Below are 21,373 nucleotides of genomic sequence, written 5' to 3' on the forward strand. Positions count from 1 at the left end.
ACTTTAATTTTCTTCTTGTAAAGCTACTCTTTTGTTGCTCTGGATGTATGCTTGGGGTCATTGTCATGTTGAAAAGTAAAATTTCTCAATCTTCAGCTTTTTAGCAGACACCTGAAGGTTTTGGACCAAAAGTGACTGGTATTTGGAAGTGTTCATAATTCCCTCCATCTTGACTAAAGCCCAATTTCCAACTGAAGAAAAGTAACTGCAAAGCAGAATACTGCCACCACCATGCTTCATTATGGGGATGGTGTTCTTTTGGTGATGTGATGTGATGTGTTGTTTTTGCACCAAATGTACACTTTGGAATTGTGGCCAAAAAGTTCAACCTCGGTCTCACCAGACCATAACACATTTTCTCACATGCTTTTGGGAGACTTGATGTATTGTTTTGCAACTTTTAGCTGGGCCTGGATGTTTTTCTGTATAAGAAAAGGCTTCAGTCTTGCAACCCTACCCATAGGCCAAACATATGGAGAATACGGGAGATTATTGTCGCATGTAGTACACAACCAGTACTTGCCAGAAATTCTTGCAGCTCCTTCAATGCTGCTGTAGGTCTCTTGACAGACTCCCTGACCAGTTTTCATCTTATGTTTTCATCAATTTTGGAGGGACGTCCAGTTCTTTGCAATATCACTGTTGCCCCATATTTTCTCCATTTTTTGATGACTGTCTTCACTGTGTTCCGTGGTATATCCAATGCTGGGGAAATTTTTTGGTACCCTTTTCCTGACTGATACCTTTCAACAAGGAGATCCCTTTGATGCTTTGTAAGCTCTCTGTGAACCATGGCTTTTGAGCAGGCAATTGAGTAAATGCCAGGAAAATCCTTCTAGGACAGCAGAACTTTATTTGGGGTTAATCAGAGTCTCTTTAATTGATGGCAGGTGTGTATCCAAGAAGACTGAATGCTGTAATTAAATCAAAGGTGCTTCAACAAAGTATTAGTTTAAGGGTGTGCACACTTATGCAACCAGAATTATTGTATGGTTTTTATTTTTTTATATTTTTCCTCTAACAGATTTCTTAAAACAATTGAATTGTACAGGTTAGTAGGCCACATTAAAGGTGGGAAGTTTTGAACTGATTTATTGTGGTCTCATATTTTTATATCACAAAAACCTGGTATTTTAACAGGGGTGTGTACACCTTTTTTATCCACTGAATGTGTACACATATATTTATATATCTTAAGGTCACTATCAATATATACTTCATACATTTAATCTATTAATCAATGTTTACTATCGGACAGAAATTTCATTTCTAGACTTAAGAAATCAGTAGTGACTGACTGTGAATTATCTACACGGATTGCTATTTCTTGGGTTACTGATATTTTTTTATTTGTTACTTTTACATGACCAAAACTTATACTGGTATTTTCATCAGCAAATATCTAAGGGTCACTTGCCATCACTGGCAGCTTAGGCTTGTATGGTCTTTTAGGACTGCCAATTATGACGGTCATTCAAAGAAACCACATCTCAACCTGTGTGGAATCCACAGTGTGGTGTTTCTTTTCATATCATCAGGAATACTTCATCAGAATTTTAAGAAATACTGATTTTGACTATGACTGTAACAACCCGGTTACAGCAGCAATCCAAGAACACAGCAGCAATCCAAGAACACAGTTGATTTTGACTGCATATAGAACTGTGGTATAAACTGCATTCCCTTTTTTCTGAACTTTTTACAGCAAATAAACATGAGTTTCTAATTGAAAACCTGGCTCCAGTGATTAGTTTGCTTGCTACTAACAAAATATATTACTATACTACAGTTCACATATATATATTTCTATGTCTGCACTGAAGTGTATACGAGTGTATACTGTATGCCTAGCTTTATGAATTAGAACAGTAAACAGTTACTGACGAAGCACATTTAAGAGCAACAGCTCTATTCAAATGCAATAATTTTTGAACAGTTATAGACAGTGCATATATGTTACATGCAATTGCACACAACAAACAGCTTTAAAGCATTCAAAATATGCAAACAACCAGTACACACAGGCATCTATGTAATAAAGCCTCTTTTCAGTGGCAGACATGACAATTACGGTCTAACAATGGCCATCTACACTGTATGCAGTTGTATGAAACTTGTCCAAAAACAGCCTGAACTGTAACATACAGATGGAACATGCCCGCATGTAGAATTCTAAATAAAAACAGTGTTATAATTACAGCCATGCACATCATACACACATTGCTAAATAAGTGATACTGTAATAATATACACTACCATCTGTTAAACCATCTCCTTACACAGAGGTAATCCATATAACTGAATAACATGTAGGCCACCATTTACTACCCCAACACCCCCCCCCCCCCCGTGAATAACTAGTCTCATGTTAATGGAATATTTCAGAATTTCATTATACATGAAATGCAAAGTGTGGCTGCAACAGAATAAAATACAATGCCAAATTCCAAATCTATTTGCCAATATTCGCAGTTTTTCAAAGGAAGATGTGTATAATGCGTCTTGCAGCACCTTGCAGAAATGAATGGAGATATTTGGATATTTGGAACACTAGAGTCCGAAACTGTGTGTTAAATGCCACAAAAAAAGTAAATGTATAATGTGGAATCTATTTGAATGATACTGCCTTGTAAATACTGAAAGATGTTACTTACTAATGTGTATTACTGTGATCAGTATATATATACATGGTTGTAGAACACTGTAATGTATATAACATACAGCAAGACATCTAACAGTCTATTAGTGAAGTAATACTCTGTGGACACAGGTTAAGTCGTAATGATAATGTCACTCACTACACCCAAACATTACTAGTGGTTAAAATGACCAGTTCTGTCTAGAAATATAGTAACTGCTGTCACACTTGTACACTTATGCTAAAGGTCCGAGACCATAATATTCTCCGATGTATTATGCAATTGTTTCATAGTTATGTAAAAGTTCTAGAATTTCAGAATGCTGTGAATGTGATAATGCAATCATATCACGGATATACATACGTATATTACATTATATATACATTATAGGAATAGCATAGATTACAATTACAGTTATGCTGCTTAGAAGTATGTGTGCAATGAGCACTATAATTTTGTACAGCATTTATTATGAAATTGGCTGCTAGTAAAAAGAATACAACTGAGTACAGTATCATGTGACTGGTGCACACATTTACTGTATTGGCTTTACTAATAAATTCAAGGAATCATGTGCTGTAGCTGCAAGGATTTCTATATGGATTAAGCAGTACAGCAGAACTTGTAGTGTGTTAATGAGCACAGGTCGCCTATTACAAGAAAACATGCCATGAACTGTGCAGATTTCAGGACAGTTGCATGTTTTATTGTTGAACATTTAACGCCAGATATCAGAGGTGGAGATTTAAATGTACTGCCAAGTCAAAGAGCTGAGATGGCGATCTTATCAGAGGTTGAAAGAGCGCCAGGTTTCTGGTAAAAGCATTTCACTTGGCAATTGAAATATGGCTCGTAAAAGAAATATTTTTAAAGCACATTATTTATATATAGTTTCATTAATTTTAACAAAATAGTTTCATGTGTTTATTGGTACATTTCTCATATTATTAACAATCATCTAAGCACAGTCATGTGACTTCAGGCATTTATAAAAAGGATGTGATTTGCAAATGATGTTAATTCTGAAGAAATTATTGACTGATAAAGAATGAAAGCACTAAATTTTGCACAGTTTCCATTTTTGTGTAAAGTTTTGCATTTTTAGATTTTTTTTCAGTCACTGAAACAGGCATTCACATATTTTATACCTTACACTGCAAGAACAGCTTTAAGATTTATTAAGGTAATACAATTCCTATGCAAGTGAAAATAAATCCAAGAGAACTATGAAAAAATGGAAAAATGCTACTAGCTAAAACACATTGGACATAAATTGTCCTCTTTGTGTCTTTATTCCATAATTTCCTCATTCATGTTTAGGAAGTAGAGTTTTCATAAAAAAGAAGATTAATGACCTAAGATGTGAGAACCTACAGTATACAAAACATGTATTTAAAAAGTTTTGTTCCCCACATCAAAGTAATGTCATATCATTCAGTAAATAAAGTGTACATGTAAACACTAATAATTTGTTTCAGATTCAGTGCAGTGAAATCATGAAGGATACCTTCACCTTTTCTGTCATTTCATGGAATGTCTAAACATTGGGCAGAGGTGACAAATACAAGTACAATACTGCCTACACAAGAGAAAACCACAGTACTGAGGTACAGACAGAATAATTACACATGCTCAAAACAGGTTCATGACTTCAACAATAGCATATGCTTCAGTCAAATGCATTCAGTTACATTTGGGTACTTCTTATTCTTACTCACAGACAATATAAGCAAAAATAGTACCTGGTCTAATGTAGCTTCTCCTTTATGTCTGCTGGATGCACTTAATTTTCTACACCCCTTCTGTAATACAAAACAGTCATTTACCAAATGCACTTGGAACAAATTTTGAAGCATTTTAGCTCTGGCAAATTGATGACGTTGTCAGATAAGTATGAATAGTATATGCAGTGCAAATTATAATACTTAAAATAACAATAAAGCAAAAAGTGTTATTAAACAACTAGTATGGGCATAAGAAGAGAGACAACTGCATCCATATGGACAATAATATTTAAATGAATGGGTTTAAATTTGCAGCTAGCATTACAAACCAAATCAAGTGCATTTGTTTCCTCCAACTCCCATTGAGAAAAATCTGCAGTTGTGATAATTTTCCACAAATATACTACGACCTGCTATAGAATCCACGGTTTACCACATTAGCAATTAACCTAAAAAATCAAAGCAAGTGCAGTTTAATGATCTTTTTAGAAATACGTAAATTTGACAATGCTATTACTTCTACAGAAACATCTATATATTATCTGTCTTTCATCTGTCTAACTAATGACACCTGGAAAATGAAACCAGTCCCCAATGTTTGTATATCACGAACTGACACCCATAATTGCTCAAATAAAAAATATATACCTGCAGCACATTAACAAATATACTGTGAGCAACTGTTGACGTAAATCAAATATCTGTAAAACAGATAATATGAATACTCTTGTGATAAAATCACAATAAACAGATAAGCATTCAGATTACCTAAAAATACAAGACCCCTTTTGGTGGTTTAATAAAGATTTATGAGTGTATCAGGCACTCTGTATTCTCTCTGTGATGAAAGCATGTCACTCTGCTTCATTACTATGCTGGGAATGATGCATTTTCCCTCCAGGTAATATGTCAGAATGCAATTTTGAACAATCTTGAGCTAATTTTGTTACTAAGCACAGCATGAAACAACAGGTGACCACACTGAAAATGGAACACACTAATTTTATAAACCTGCAAATATGAAATTACCCCAAAGTTAAAATGCATTCTGTATAACCTTTCTTTTCCATTTTTCTACCTTTCTAAAACCAGATAAAATGTAAACTGTTTGCATCCAATTTTAATTTACACCAAGACAATGAAAAATACTAGGTGCAGTATTTACACTAAGTGTATATATATACACTTTACACTTTCAGAGACTTAACACTCTAAATAGTTTATGACCATGGTATTCTTAGAAAATGATCTTCCTGTCACAGATGCACTTAACCCTTGCTGCACAACAGCATTATTATTACCACTATCACTTTATTTAAATGTAAACACATCTCGGATTATTTTTTTAAACAAGTAATAAACAGAAGTGTAATATTAATGTTTTCAGCTGTAAAGGATGCAGTGGAGTCATCAGAAAGATAACATATTTCATAAAGGGTGGATATTAAACTGAATATGTATTCTAAATAGTCCAGTATATTAAAAGAACACTACTGAAAAACATACATTTTTGAGATACTTAAGCTCACCATTTAAATTACAATACAGCTATATTCTATCAACATTGTTCTTAAACATTTCAGCAAATCTTTATAGAGAAGGTCGTACTTAAATTATGGTTGATCTGGAAAAGTAATTATCTACAACGATTGCTTAAGAAAAAGTTACTAACTGAGCAACTACATGTATCCTGGTTTTAAATTGCTTTTCTAAATGTAGTTACTCTTGGGAAATTTTTAATTTGCAGCAATATAACTGTTGTCCCTGAAAAATTCATAATCTGCAGCAATGTGGACACAATATCAGTTATGACATCACATAATCTGTAAATGCCTATCTTCTTCTTCTTTCGGATTTTTTCCGGTTAGGGGTCGCCACAGCGGATCACCTGTCCGCTCATGATTGGCAGTGGAGTTTTACAGTGTTGAGCTGCCAGCCCGGTTGCACCCAACCTTCCACAGAAGGCACACATGCACACACTAACACCTAGGACCAATTTAGAGTGTCCAATTCACCTACAGCATGTCTTTGGGATGTGGGAGGAAACCGGAGCACCCAGAGGAAACCCACGCGACCAGAGGGAGGACATGTAGCCTCCGCACAGAAGGCACCCCAGCCAAGGGTCGAACCGGAGAACCTCTTGCTGTGAGGCGGCAACACTAATGCTGCACCACCGTGGCTGCCCATAATCTGGAAATGTCTATATTAACACATATTTAAAGAATAAGACACAAAAACATGCAAGGTGGTGCATGTGTGTACATCTACAACTTCCGACTGCAGCCAATTTGGAATTTACCTGCTGAATACTTAATACTTCATCAATTGCCATGAGCCAATATCTCGATTTTAACCTAAAATATGACAATATATGGCACACTGTTGTTTAAACATAGAAAACTAAAACCCATTGCAATTTAACTTTTATGTAACTGAAACAGCAACAAAAAAGCCCTGGCAACATCAGAAAAAGTGGTTACAGAAACAAATTACATCACAATACCAGGGCTCAGTGTCATGTTATTATTTGTATTGGGGGGGGGGGTCCCCTCAGCATTTTATTTAATTTCATTTTGAAGTAACCTGATAGAAACGTCTTGCTGCATACTCTTGTGCCAAGCCTCCCACACCTTCCACATTTATTCATAATACTAAGGCACTTTCTTTTACACACTTAACACACACACACACACACAAAATTACCCTTCTCAATACAGCACAAGCGCATCTATAAGCAATGGTAGCTTACAATGCTGATGCCAGACTTCATTATGGAAATGTCTTCTTTTAGATCATCAATGGATTTCCTCTGCTCCTCAGTGAAGTCAATAGATGCTATGTCCAAGACTTTCAAATAAAATTCAAATATACTGTGGAAGACACAGCATTTCAACTTTTCCTGCCAAAACAAAGTCCATGTTAGTATAATGGCACTACTTGTTTTAAAATATTTATGTATTTATTTATGGTGTGACTCACAGTAAGCTTTTCAAAGTGCTTGTTACAGATTAGAATGCGACCCACATCACTAGTTTCGCTCTAGGAGAAAAATAATAAATCAAAGTGTAATACTGACACAAAATATAAAAATAAAATACATTGGCAAACTGTCAAAGCAAAGGCTGACACACTTTGTGAAACTCGCTTCCCAAGAGGAAAAAAATCGCATTTACCTCAGTAGTTCTGGACAGGATTTTCATCTTACTTATAACATTGTTGTAAAATCCATCACACTCCGTCAAGCAAAGTTTGCATTTTGCCTTCTTCTTGCTGCTACTTTTACTAGACTCAGGCAAACCAGGTACCGACAACAATAAGACAAAACACAGAAACATCTGAACTGCACGTTTCATTATCTTGTAGATAGTCTTTTGCTTTGATTATTAACGCTAATACAAGATTGCGGTATATCAAAGTGTACAAGTTCACTTTTTTCCCTTGTCCCGCATTACACAGAATCTGTATAACATTTGGCATAACATCTTCAGCCGCCCTTGTTAAACCTCTTTAAAGGTACCAGCCTACACTTGCGGTTAGGGAGATGATGATTAAGTAAGCCCGTACCTGTCGCTTTCTCTTCCCTCAGCCACTACCGCCAGCACCACAACTCTACCACAGCTGGCGCCAGAAAACACAGTGTCATTACAGCTGCTATTTCTTCTCAGCACCTTCGAAGTTAAGCCGGATATGTTTTAGTAAATATCTTAGTTGCTTAGTGTCATCGGTACACACTTTAATACACCTGTGCCTATGGCATTAAAAAGGGATTTTTTGCAGTTAGAAAGGCCCTTTCTTCAGAGAGAACCTTGTGAGAGGAATTCTGGGCCAGGCATGCAGTCTAGGTTTTACAATTGCAAACGGACGCCTTTAATGACACGCGGAAGTGTAATTGTAAAAGTGTATTGTGAGAAATGTTAATAGTGGTATATTTGCCAGTGATCACAGGAACGTTTAATTGGAAAAAGTGTTTCGGTTTTTAAATTTTAAGTTTTCTGTTCATCTGACCGCTAAGAACACTGTGGACTGAGTTTATCTAAACTTCAGAAGTAGGTTACTACCACTGAATGGAACAGGATGGTTAACATGCAAAGGGCAAGTATTTAGGTCATATGTGGTATCAGGCTTGTGGTCTTGTGTGCTAAATAGTCTATTCATATTTCAGAAAGTTTTCCCTTAGCCGTTTGCAGTTGTGGGCGCGCTTTTCTTCCAAGACAAATCTATCACATTTAATACTTGGTCCCCGTAAAACGTGAAACATGTACATTGAGGGAAACTGTATAGTGTGTATCCCTGTGAAATTACCTGGATGTATATTAGAGGCTGAGGTCTGAATTAAATTTATCCCGGGAGGGGAAGAAGAACTTTTGATAGCCTCTAGCTTAGAAATTTCCTGCATTGTTTTGAGGCAGTTGGTTTTCTTCTGCAAAACATTTTTACGGATACTGTCTATTCAAATGGGTTATTTTTTAAGCAATACTGAACATTTGCTTACTAAATATCTGGATGCGTGTGTATATTTCGACCAGTCAGCCCAGCTGGGCAGAACACATTTACAGCAGATACTCGAGGAATGCAACAGATATGGAAGATTTAGTAAAAACAGAAAAATAAATAACAGAAAAACAATAACACAGTATAATTTCCACAGGTACAGAAGTTACATACATGGGAAAATACAGGCATATTTGTGTATAGGTGCAAAGCAGAAGCTGAAGAAATAAAGTGCTTTAATTTTTGGTATGTCATTGATACATAATCTGAACAATAGCAAGAGCAGTAGTGTCATATGCATATTATACAGGGAGAACAGATACCCCCTAATGATACTGGGATGTGTACAGGACAACAAATGCATCAACAATATCATACCATTCGGCAAAAACACCATCCCTGCTGATTACCACATAAACGGCAACCCCCTAAGCAAACAACCGGTGGTGAGAGACTTGGGTACTCAAGTTGACAACAATCTCACATTCGAGCATCATGTGGCGGCAGTGGTCAGAAAAGCCTTTTACTTGGCTCATCTCATAAGTAAAGGGATTGTGTCCAGAAAAAAGGAGGTTATTACCGCTCTGTACTCCTCCCTCATCAGAACTATAATTGAGTATAACGCCGCGTGTGGTATGTACCTCTCAAAACACCTGCACCTACACCACTGGAAAGACCACAGAAATACCTCACAAAGAGAATCCATGGCTTACAACACCTGTCTTATGCGGACAGGGTCAAATCACTATCACTTTACTCGGTATCGTACATATTTCTCAGAGGTGATCAGTGTCCCTCCTACAATGCCCTACTGGAAATGCTCCATATCCATAAGTCTAAGTCCTCGCGCATTACCTGCTTGATAGGCCTAAATCTAATATGCAACATCAACAAAACCTGCTGGAGAGACAGGTTTGTCTCCCAGAGGCTGCCCTGCCTCTGGAATAAACTTCCCATACATGTCAAACAGAGTACCTCGCTGACCCTCTTCAAGGGCAACCTTGATGAGTGGATGAGAAACCACAAATTTGTCCCAGGGGTTCCACCTTTGTCCCTCATTGACAGGGGTGACAGGTGCGACTGAGGTTTCTTTTTTGGGGATAAACTCTTGGCTAGACTTGTAAGGGCCCCACGGTCATTAGCCTAGTAACCTCCTATGATCCTATATATTTTCTTGCTTGATAAATTGAAGCAAAATACAAGTATGTAATTTATGCTCAATGTAGACAGAAAGAAGACAGGTCTATTGCAATGAAAAAAAATACTAAAAAGCAATAAAAAGGAAATAGCTGTTACATTATAACAGAATAGCTACATAGTAGCTAAAGTAAAACTACAGAGTTAAGCACAGAAAGTAAAATAAAATTGTCCTGAGACCATAACTAATGCAGTCATTCCCTAGACTCGAAAAAGGACAAACACATTCACACAATTTTCTTCCACAGGGCAAAGGCTGGAGTGTCTTCAAAACAATGGAAATCCCAACGTTTTCTTCTGTTTCTAACAGGTAACCGGTGTATCCAGCACCAGTCAGGAAAGAAAGGCAAAGCATTTGAATGGCAACAACAAATTTACTTCACCATATTAAATTATCACCTTGCAACAATTAAATAGGTCATCCAGGCAAACAATAAGCAAGCAGGCACTCCCAGAACAGTGAGAACATAATACACAAAGCTTGCAGTAGGATGTCATTCTGCCAAACAGTATAGCGTTGCTGAATATAATCTATTAATGGCGTTCCAATAATACATCAGTACACAAATGCATTGTACTGCTATAACCTCTGCACCAAAACCAATACTTCTTTGCTCCAAAAACTGACAATACAGTCATTTGAAATGTTCAGAAAGGAAGAAATGCAAAGAAATGTGAATCGGCACTCAAAATATACAAGATGCAGTTCCGCCAATACAATTGTTCCTAAAAGTGCAGAGTAAGCACATTATAAATGAATATTCAGATATGTTGTGCAGAAAATTTTACAAGAACCCTCTAATGATAGGAACCATTTATAGGTGGAGATGAGCATTAGAACATGCCAGGCTGCCAAATTACATCACATTTAATTTTAGTTACTGGTGTTTTGTTTTTGTGTGTGTGTGTGCGTGTGTGTGTGTGTGTGTGTGTGTGTGTGTGTGTGTGTGTGTGTGTGCGTGTGTCTGTCTGTCTGTCTGTCTGTCTTTTCTGTTCATTTTCAAGAATGCTATACATGTCCAGAATGTGTTTGTTTTGTTTTGCAAAAGAAGTAAAATATGTATTCTCCATGAAAGTAATATTTTCTGTCACTGGAAATATGCCACTGCAACCAGAAATTCCTTTATTAATAAGGAGAAAAACAATCTTGCCAACTTTCAGCATTTAAATATGCAACGGTTTGTCATAGGATCATAGGAGGTGACTAGGCTAATGGCCCTGGGGCCTTAACAAGCCTAGCCAAGAGTTTATCCGTAAAAAGAATCCTCAGTCAGCACCTGTCGCCCCTGTCAATGAGAGACACAGGTGGAACTCCCTGGGACAAATTTGTGGTTTCCCATCCACTCATCAAAGGTTGTGCTTGAAGAGGGCCAGCATAGCTCTCAACCTTCCATCTATAAAATGAGGAACACTAGCCCTCATAATGTGGAACAAATGCACAAAATGTGGAACACATACTAATGGCTTACTAACAACTTCAACTAGGAGGGTCATAGGATGGTCAAAATATGCTGGTTTTACTTATAAAGAAGATATTTTAATGAACTAATAGGATTTGTTTCTATTTACAATAGATTTCACTAAAATAATTGCTAACACTGAATTTGTGACAGTCTATCAATGAGGAAAATTTGGAGAACTTGGAGGAACATGAACTTTTTAAGACCCCAAATGAGGTACGTTCCTCATAATGAGGTACACTTGAGAGGTATGAGGGCCAGTGAGATACTCTGATGTGTATGGGAAGTCTATTCCAGAGACGAGACAGCCTCTGGGAGACAAACTTGTCTCTCCAGCAGGTTTTGTTGATGTTGTATATTAGATTCAGGCCTTTTAAGAGGGCAATGCATGAGGATCTAGACTTATGGATACAAAGCATCTCTAGTAGGACAGGATCTAAGATTGCCTTGTAGGTGAGACACAGATCACCTCTGAGCAACCTGTACAATATACCAAGTAGAGTGAAAGTGATTTGAGCCTGTCCTCATAGAATAGGTGTTGGAGGCCATGGATTTTCTTTGTGAGGTATTTCTGTGGCCTTTCAAGTTGGTGTAGATGTTTGGAGAGGTACATTACCAAACGGGGCATTATACTCCATTATTGGTCTAATGAGGGAGGAGTATAGAGAGGTAATAACCTCCTTTTTCTGGATGCAATCCCTTTACTTATGAGATAAACCAAGCAAAAGGCTTTTCTGACCACTGCCTCTACATGATGGTCGAATGTAAGATTATTATCAACCTGAGTACCCAGTTCTTTTACTACAGGTTGTGTGTTTAGGGGGTTGCCATTGATGTGGTAATCAGTAGGGACCATGTTTTTTTCCAAATGGTATGATGATACATTTTTTTGCGTTTAGCTTGAGGCCATGACTTTGGCACTAATCATTAGTCAGTTGCTGTGAGGCTGTCTTGCAATGTTAACATCATGTGGGGGAGTCTGACAGCACCCAACTTACAGTCGTTCACAAACTTGGTCAGCCACCGGCCTTTTATTTTTGTCTGGACCTCTGAGAAATAGATGCCAAACAGTAGGGGTACCAGGACAGATCCCTGGGGAACTCCACTAGTGACAGGTCTGCTCAGAGGTGGAGGCACACATTTTGACCTTGAGGGTCCTGTTGGTGAGCCAGTTGGCCACCCACCTGATGAGATAGGGATTTACACCAAGTTTTGTTAGCTTTTCGATGATGCCTGAGTGAGAGATTGTGTCAAAGGTCTTGGCCAAATCAAGGTAAGCTGTATGTATTGAATTTCCTTCATCCGGGGACCTGGTGACTGTCTCAAAGAAGTCACCAGGTTCAACAAGCAAGATTGTCCCGACCAATCCAATCTGGATAGAGTCAAGTGCTTGGAGATTGCCTGTGTCCTTGTTTATGAGATCCATAATAATACGCTCCATGGCTTTACAGATCAGACTTGTCAAGCTAATGGGGCAATAGTTTCCAGGGTCAGTAGTGGCACCACCTTTATGCAAGGAGATGACAATGGCAGTTCTCCACTCTGCTGGGATGAAGCCTGTACTTAGGCTGTGGTTGAATAGGGTGCTCAATGGCAAAGCCAGTTCTTGCTGGGGATTGTGCAAAATACAGCCTGGGATACTGTCAGGTCCCATGGAAGCTGTGTTCTTTGCCTTGGAAGTCCCTTTAACACTTGATCTATGGAGATGTGAGGTGCAGGACAAGTATTGGGGATGTCAAAAGGGCCTTTGGGAGGATAGGGGGTGAAGTTCGCACTGAACCTATCTGCTAGCAGTTTGGCTAAGTTAGCAGGATCAGTGTAATTGATACTGTTAAGTACTAATTCAGAACAAACCTGGACTTTGCCATGGACGTTCCTGATGTAACTGAAGAAGGCTTTGTGGTTTCCTTTTATTTTGGAGGCTAGTTTCGATTCATAATTGGCTTTGGAGGTTTTTACTAGTGATATAATTTGCTTTCTGAGGCTAAGGAGGGAGTTTTTCCAGTTTGGAATTTGTTCATTTTACCCTTGGATAACAATTTCTTCCTTTTGTTGTAAAGCTTGAGCATGTTGATAGAGGATATCCACCAAACAGGTTTGTGTTTCCTTGAGGAGCAGGTTTTAGTTCTGTTGGGTATGGTTGAGTCCATGTAATTGTACAGGTGCTTATATACTGCATTGGTGTACTGTTCAGCATAGTTGTCCGCATCCTCTGAAGCAGCAGGTGGTGTGAAGCTACAGATACCCTCCCTTAGGAGGTTGTAGTTAGCTTTTGAGAAGTTTTTGAATGAGACAGTCCGATGATCTGATCTTACCAGGGAAGAACATACTACAGGAGTGGTGCAGTGGTCACCTGTGTTGGTGAGAACCAAGTCGAGAATGTTATCGCCCCTTGTGAGGGATGAGATGAGCTGGTCTAGTGCGTTAGAATTGATGAAGTTAAGGAATCGCCGAGTGAGTGCATTAGGGCAGGAATAGTTCACCCAGGCTATGGTGGTGTAGTTGAAGTCACCAAGGATTATGGTGTTAGGAGGTACCTTAATGGAGTCAAGTAGATCCGGGTAAGAAGAATGGGTATCCTGAGTCATGGAGGGGGGTCTGTAGCTGGCTATAACTTGAATGGGTGTCTTGCCAACTGTCAGTTGCACCTAGAGTATTTCCAGTGCATCATACTGGCAAACCAGTTTGGAGGTGTGCCTGTTCTTAATGAAGATAGAGACTCCACCACCCTTTGTCTCCCCGAACTCATTTTGGGGTCAGAATGTGTGGAATTAGGTATAGTCTGATAAGGCAGAGATGCTCTCCGCAGCCCTGAACCAAGTTTCCATGGCTGCACATAAATCCCATGTGTAATCATTGGGAAGTTTTACAAGCAGTTGGCAAAAAATACTTGATGTATTGCATTTATAAATAGCCATGCACATGCATGTTACTCTGACAGTTTGAATTATACACGTTCCATTTGGGGCTGGTGCATGACTTCTCTTCAGGGTGGAAAATGTGTTACACTTTCAGAAGATATGTACATTGACTTGGTGTTATATGAAAAATAAAATAGCATATATAGTTTATTCCATATGTAAACTGACAATTCTGTCATGGAATGACTAAATTTCTTTGCACTGGACATGGTATTTCAGCCGAGCCAACTTCTACAGTGAGCTGCATATTTCTCCTTAATGATAAAATGCTTGCATTAGGTGCAGTATTTATCTGAGTGCTCAGTTTCATGACCAGAAACTTTTACTGAGTACTGCCAAAGGTGGATTGAGATTTATCCACCTAAAATTAGGTACTGAAGTCAAGGTTTTGCACCTATTGTCAGTAAGAGTCACATGTCACATTACCCTTGGTTTCCCATTAAGTGACAGTATATATCTTTTTTCAGGAAGAATAACAAGAATTAACTACTGATCTAGAATAAATCTGTGGTAAGCATTACTTCAGTAATAAAGAAAAAAATACATATCTTTTGTAGAACGTTAACTTTTTTCTTGCTGGAAGTATGTTACTGCCAAAGGAGCCTTAACTGAGAGTGGCAGAATGTTGATGGCATCCTGCACTGTGCTGCATTTAAATCCTTATGAGTGGAATGGGATGCTTAGGTGCATTATATGCTAATGTGCCATAGTATAGCAAAGTGTTGCTAAGAACTTTCAAATACACATTGAGATGTGGTCTTTTGTATGCAGATAATAAATGCCACAGTGGCATTTGGCAGTGACAGTCTAGCATGTTACATTATGCTTATTTTCCATTAGGTTAGGGTATATCAGTTATTTTCAGTGTAAAAGTGCAATGCATGTTTAGAATACATATGTATTTAGTCATCATTGCAGAGAACACAAAAGCCTTATATATGTTTGCGTAAAATTTAATTTTCTACATTTGTATGTATACTAGCTTTTCCAGTATAGATTCAAGCATTCATTTGTGTTCTATGTAAAGAGTGAAGTATAATTTGCTTTGTTTTTCGATATCTACTGTTGTATAATAACAAAACAGGAAACAAAACCGTAATCATAGATATTAAATCATGTATGGCAGTATAGAAATAACCAATATAACAAAACAAAGGTTCACTGATTTGACATACTCTGCAATATTAAATGCAATGCATATCATTCTGTACAAGTCCAGTATTGTGTATGAACATTACCTTTACTGAGTATGGAACCAGTCTATAATAAATTATTACTCTTTCCTGTTGTGGAAATATTTTTGTTGTGATTCATGATGATTTTAAAAATAATACACTTGGTCTCAGTAATACTGGCCTATGGGAACCATATTTTATATTATATTTAGTTTTCTATTCTTTACCAGTTACTCCTATTGTGACACTGAATAGTATCAATCCAGTTTGTAGCATTACATTATCCCACAGAAAACAGTTGCACAACATTGAAAGCAGACTTAACATGAGTCACAGTAAACTTCTCTTCCTTTGAAACTCCCATTCCTTGAAAAATGCTCTGAAACTCACATTCCTTGAAAATCTGTCCCATCATTTTGAAGATTTCTTTTTTTCCATTAAGCAGTGAAACAAAATTCATGAACCAATAAAAGACAAAAAATACCAATTTCAACACATTTCAATCAACTCTGATAACTAAGTGAGCAGTCTGGTAGTTTGTGTATTGGAGTAAACCTCTTGTCTCCTGTAGCCAAGGGACAGGTTTTCAGCCTGAGCAAACAAATTAAATAACCTGACATCCTTAACTAGGGCATTACATGCACAAACACACCTCTGAGTACCTGGATGTGTGAGCCCTAGGTTCTGGTTCCCAAAATCATGTTGCATGTGTAGTACTAAACATGTACAATGCATGCATAGAGAGTGGATCTTGTGTCATTAAGGAAAAACAGCACTGATCCTTCTTTAAGTGTTTATTTAACAATTAAATGATGTGGCTACCCCAATCAAGCCCATAGGCATCTGCCTAGGTCACCTAGTGATGGTGCTGCTCTGGATCGATATGTGGCATAGCCTATTCTCCCATATAAAGTGGTACATACTATCTGTTCTAGTCATTCTTTTACTAACTGACTGAGTAGAGCATTTTCTGAATTTTATGTTAGTTCATAATTTTGTAGTAGTATTGGAATATTTCTCATCAAGCATAAAACATGGGCAAGAATCATGAATTTCATCATTCATATTCTCCCATGAAGTGTATTAAATATCTGGCTATAAGGCTGCAGAATTATGTGTAATTGTTGTCTTAAATTAGAAAGATTCTTTTGGGTATTTCCTCCACTTATATGGCTTACCCTATGCCCTGGGTATTTTAGGTAGTCTTCTTCCCTGATCAGTGTCCTGGACCTAGATCATTTAATTTCTTTCAGGGCTAAGACTGTCTTACACTAATTCATTTGTAAACCAGAAACAAGTCCAAACAATCTAATCATTTTTAGAAATAGTAGTAAAGAACATCTGTAATCTGTTCTAGCAATATATAGTCAATCTGGAAACAATCTTCCTATTTCCTTCAAAGCTTTCTTATCGTAGTTCATACCGCTTCAAATAATGGAATAAAAAGACTCTAAAAAAGTGGGCAGCCTTGCCTTGTATCTCCAACAACCCCCCTCTCATTTGCCATTGATTGTAAGAATAAAATTGGGGTTCTTCCATTGTGCTTCAATGCAAGCTGTTTACTTTTTCCCAAGTTCTGTTTTATACAATCCATAACATATAAATTTCTCGCCCACTGTGCCAGATGCATTTCTTATGTCAAACAGTATAACATCAGCCTTGTAATTTGTGTTTTCAAATTTATACATGAATGATATCAGTGACCACCAATTATTAAAGGTTTGTCTATTTTTGTGCAACTTTTTCTGGCTAGTGTGAATAAAGTTTGGAAGAACAGTATATAGATGCATTACCAATACATTCGCCAGGATCTTTCTATCACAGTTAATCGCAGTTAATCAATGAGATGAATCTTTAATTCTCCACCTGTAAAGGATCACGTTTGTTTTTCCAAATGACTGTACTCATAGCCTGGATTATGGAAAGAAGTAGCCTAGCTTCCACTTATTGTATTGTAAGTCTGTAACTGTCAGTGATAGCTGTTTTCTACATTTATAGACCTCAGGTAGGTATCCATCCAGCTCAGAGGCCTTACACTTTTTCGCAGTAAGTATAGCCTTCTGCAGCTCACTGACCTTTGTTGCTTTCTCCAATTTTTTTCTTTGAGATGGATTTAATCCACCATCCACACTTAAGGTGACTTCTTGTATAAGCAGTTACTGAATGTCTGTAGTTGATTACAGTGACGTGTATAAATGTTTGCTCACCTGTCCAGTCTCCTTATCTGATCTAGATACCCCCTCCCCTGCCTTTGTATTCTTAAAAGCAGTGATATGATATTGATTATTTTTTCTTTTAAGTCCAGGTTATAAATTTGTGACTGCATTTACCACTGAACTACAAGATATTACTCTGCTGAATTCATAGAGTCATAGTCGAATGACAATGGGGGGGGGGGGCATTCTAAGCCTAGCTAAGTTTTACCAAAAAAATAATGATACCCTGTTTCCAAATAGGACATTGAGAGCCAGGCATTCATAAGCTACCTCTGTCCATAAGGGACATGGGTGCCAGGCCCGATGTAAATTTCCTAGTCTCCATCCACTGGTCTAGGTTGTGCTTAAATTGGGTAATAGACAAACTCAGCTTCACATTGTTGGCAAGCCTTTTCCCTAGGAGAGGCAGTCTCTGGGACACATCAGTCACTCCAGCATGTTCTGTTTAAGTCACAGACAAAATTGAAGTTCCTACACCTTGTGTTTCTGGTGCTCTTTGGCTTACGAATATATAGGAGATTCATAAGTATGGGGTTTGCAGATGCTTTGTAAGCAAAGTATATATCACCCCTCAGCAATCTATAGGTGAATGAGCAGAGGGAACGGGCTTTAAGGCACTCTTCATAAGGCAGGTTTGTTACGCCTTGTATTGTTTCTGGAAGGAACACCTGAGGCCACTATAGTTGCTGCATATGTCTGGTCAGGTACATATAAAAGGGAACATTGTGCTCTATGATTGGTCTGATAAGGAAAGAATACAATGAGATAATGACCTCTTTGGACCTAGATGCCATGCCCTTACTTGTAAGTTGTGCAGTATAAAAGGATCTCCTGACCAGTGAGGCCAGAAGGTAAGGCTACTATGTACATGTGTACCTATTCTCTACTGTATGATCAAGGAATGGATTCAAATCTCCAAGGAGAAATTTTCTGCTAACTGAATTTGACTACTTGTCCCATTGCTCAATGAGACAAGAGAACGATTTCTAACTGCCATTATTAGGAGCATAAATATTTCCAGTAGTCATTTAGCTCTTACTTTTCCCTTTCCGTGTCACTCATCAGTATTTTCTGCATTTGCTTCCAAACTCTGTCAAAAAGAGCAAAAATTAATTTTCAAAAAGATGGTGATGCCTCTCTTCCCACACACTGGTTGTGGTCTGCACCTGTTGCCTTGTAATTTTTATCATTGATTAAAACATTACATTTTGTCTTTGTTTCCTGGAAGCAAGCTACGTCTATTCCTCTTTTAATTTTCTGAAAAAGAAAAATAAAACTCATTTTCTTCTGATTGTGTTAGATAAACCATAAAATGTTCCAAGACAATGTTTACACTTTAGACTTCCCATTATCTTTGCCTATCTGCTGAAGCATAGCTCCACTGTCACCCTTACATAAAACTGCAGCTGTCCAATGGACTGAGCTCATAAGGGACTTTGATCAATCTTAAGTTGCCTACATCAGGAAATAATTAAAACCAAAGCCAGAACTTAATAGATCATGCCCTCCAGTGACAAGACATGCTTAATTAAGATATAAATAACAGTTGTGGTGTCATTAGCCCCCTTAACTTAAGACACACAATAAGGAATGTCACTCAAATAGCATGCATTTTCCCCCTTCCATTACTTTATTTTCACTGCATAAGCCAAAATATGTTTATCCCCTTCCTGTTATACTGACAGCCTTACCAGTGCTCCATGTTCTTTGCTGGCTCCACTGGTGCTGCAATCTTCCCTAGTCAATGACAGATTTCAGCTGGGGGCCAGTGAGGAGCTTAAGTGTGTCCTAGAAGGTCATGCAGTCTATCTTCAATCTGGGGATTTTATTTGCAATGTACTCTATATCCCACCCTCCCCTGGTGACTAGTGGTAGCATCCATAGGTAGGTGTGCAATGGATGATGCCGTCGTGTATCACACCACCTCTGCAGCAGTTCAGATATATCCACCACCATCAGGACTAAACCTCCCAATGCAGGACATTTCCACTCTCCTTCAGGGATTGTCATGAGAAATGCACGTCTTCATCTACCCTCACAAGAAGATAATTTCCATTCCTTATTGCCTCTCCATCAGGTGGTCAAACCGCTAATTGTATGTTTGTCGCCAGTGCCATTATCAGGACTTAACCCATTATGCCACTTCAGTGGGCAGGCATAACCCATATTTATTACTAATCTTTGATTTTCATAAAACACACACAAAAGCTGCATGTACAAATTATATCATGCCTCTTTGAAATGCTTTCAGAAAACAATTCTCAAAGTTAAAATAACTTGCTGTTCACTAAATTTCAATAACCACAGTTCTCTTCATTTCATTTACAGTAAATGCACAGGCCAGCCTTGCTTAAAGCTGTCTTTCTTCTGTCCATTTTGTCTATCTGGTAGTCATCCCACTCCAGAACGATCCCTGTCTCTTTGACAGGCCCTTGGCTGGTTATCTGTGTCTTACTTGTATAACCATATTTGACAAGCCCTTGCCTGGATGTCGGGGTCATACATATATAACTATCTTAGACAGACCATTCCTAGGTACCACACATCCAGCTGTGTAAGTCTGGTAGCCAGGTCTCCACTTCCATCCCTTTGTAATACCTCTGTAGTTCTAGACAAATGTGTGTGTGTCACTTTCAGCTTCATTCTCTTTTTATAGGTCAAGTATTACTTTGGCTCATCTTATAGGCCATCTCATTACATGACAGACATATCAGTTCTCTTTCAACTACAGAGTGTGTCTCTCTCTCTTGCTGTACCTGTGGATAATTTTATAGAATCATAGGTCTTCCAGCTGCATGCACGTTTCATACAGTTCAACCATCCTACAAATTAATTAGTAACTAGGAAATGTTGCCATGAGTTGTACTTTCTTTCCTGTCTATGTGCCTCTTTATTTAACAATGCAGATGCAATAAGCAGGCTAGATAGAGGGAATACAATAGTGAGGCTACAGTAATGACCCCCTTATGAAGCTGTCTCATAATAATAAAACTGTCTTTTCTTCTTTCTTTGTTTACTCATCATACAATGCACACTTTGTAACTCAATAGAAACCTTGAATCCTCAACCAAAACAAAATCAGGCATGGCTGTAATAATCTAAAGTGTTGATTTAAAGAACTCCGGTCTTAAGGCAGTCTTCATACACTTGTCAAGCTAGAAAAACAATTATTTCTGGAACATATGTTGAATAGAGCTCCATCATTCCTGCCTTTTTAAGATTGACTAGCATCCTATATGGCTATAATAAAAGACACATATGTTAAGATGTGATCAGTGTGACATGGTAAATCTAAAATCAAAAACCTATTAACAAAAGTTAGAAAACTGTCAACACAATTCTGGAAGTCTCCACTGGCTATTTCCCTAAACGTTTAATATTTAGAAAATTAGAAGTATCAAATGAAATGCTAGAGACTGAAAAAAAGCATATATTTATGGCATATCACAAATAGACAATATAAAGTCTGGTAGTAAATTATGGCAGACAATATGTATTTGAAATCATATAAACCCTCATGCTGTCTTTGGATGTTTCCAGCCTTTGAGTA

The 21,373-nt window shown here is 37.8% G+C and overlaps 1 protein-coding gene across 1 annotated transcript in view; it reads right to left on the reverse strand.

Annotated features, from left to right (window-relative positions):
* LOC122815515 overlaps nt 1-8,317 on the reverse strand; it is a 487,439-nt gene extending 479,122 nt beyond the window's left edge. The window contains exons 1-4 of the mRNA XM_044088068.1: nt 7,537-8,317; nt 7,343-7,402; nt 7,113-7,262; nt 4,382-4,441 (exon numbers count right to left, since the gene is read on the reverse strand). Coding sequence (XP_043944003.1) covers nt 4,382-4,441; nt 7,113-7,262; nt 7,343-7,402; nt 7,537-7,716 — 450 coding nt within the window. The 5' untranslated portion in view covers nt 7,717-8,317. The remainder of the gene's footprint in view (nt 1-4,381; nt 4,442-7,112; nt 7,263-7,342; nt 7,403-7,536) is intronic.
* Nucleotides 8,318-21,373: the final 13,056 nt, after the last annotated feature.

The sequence above is a fragment of the Protopterus annectens genome, chromosome 11.part0 (genome assembly GCF_019279795.1).
Source record: "Protopterus annectens isolate FY-2018-M chromosome 11.part0, PAN1.0, whole genome shotgun sequence".
In the NCBI taxonomy this organism is placed as follows: domain Eukaryota; kingdom Metazoa; phylum Chordata; order Ceratodontiformes; family Protopteridae; genus Protopterus; species Protopterus annectens.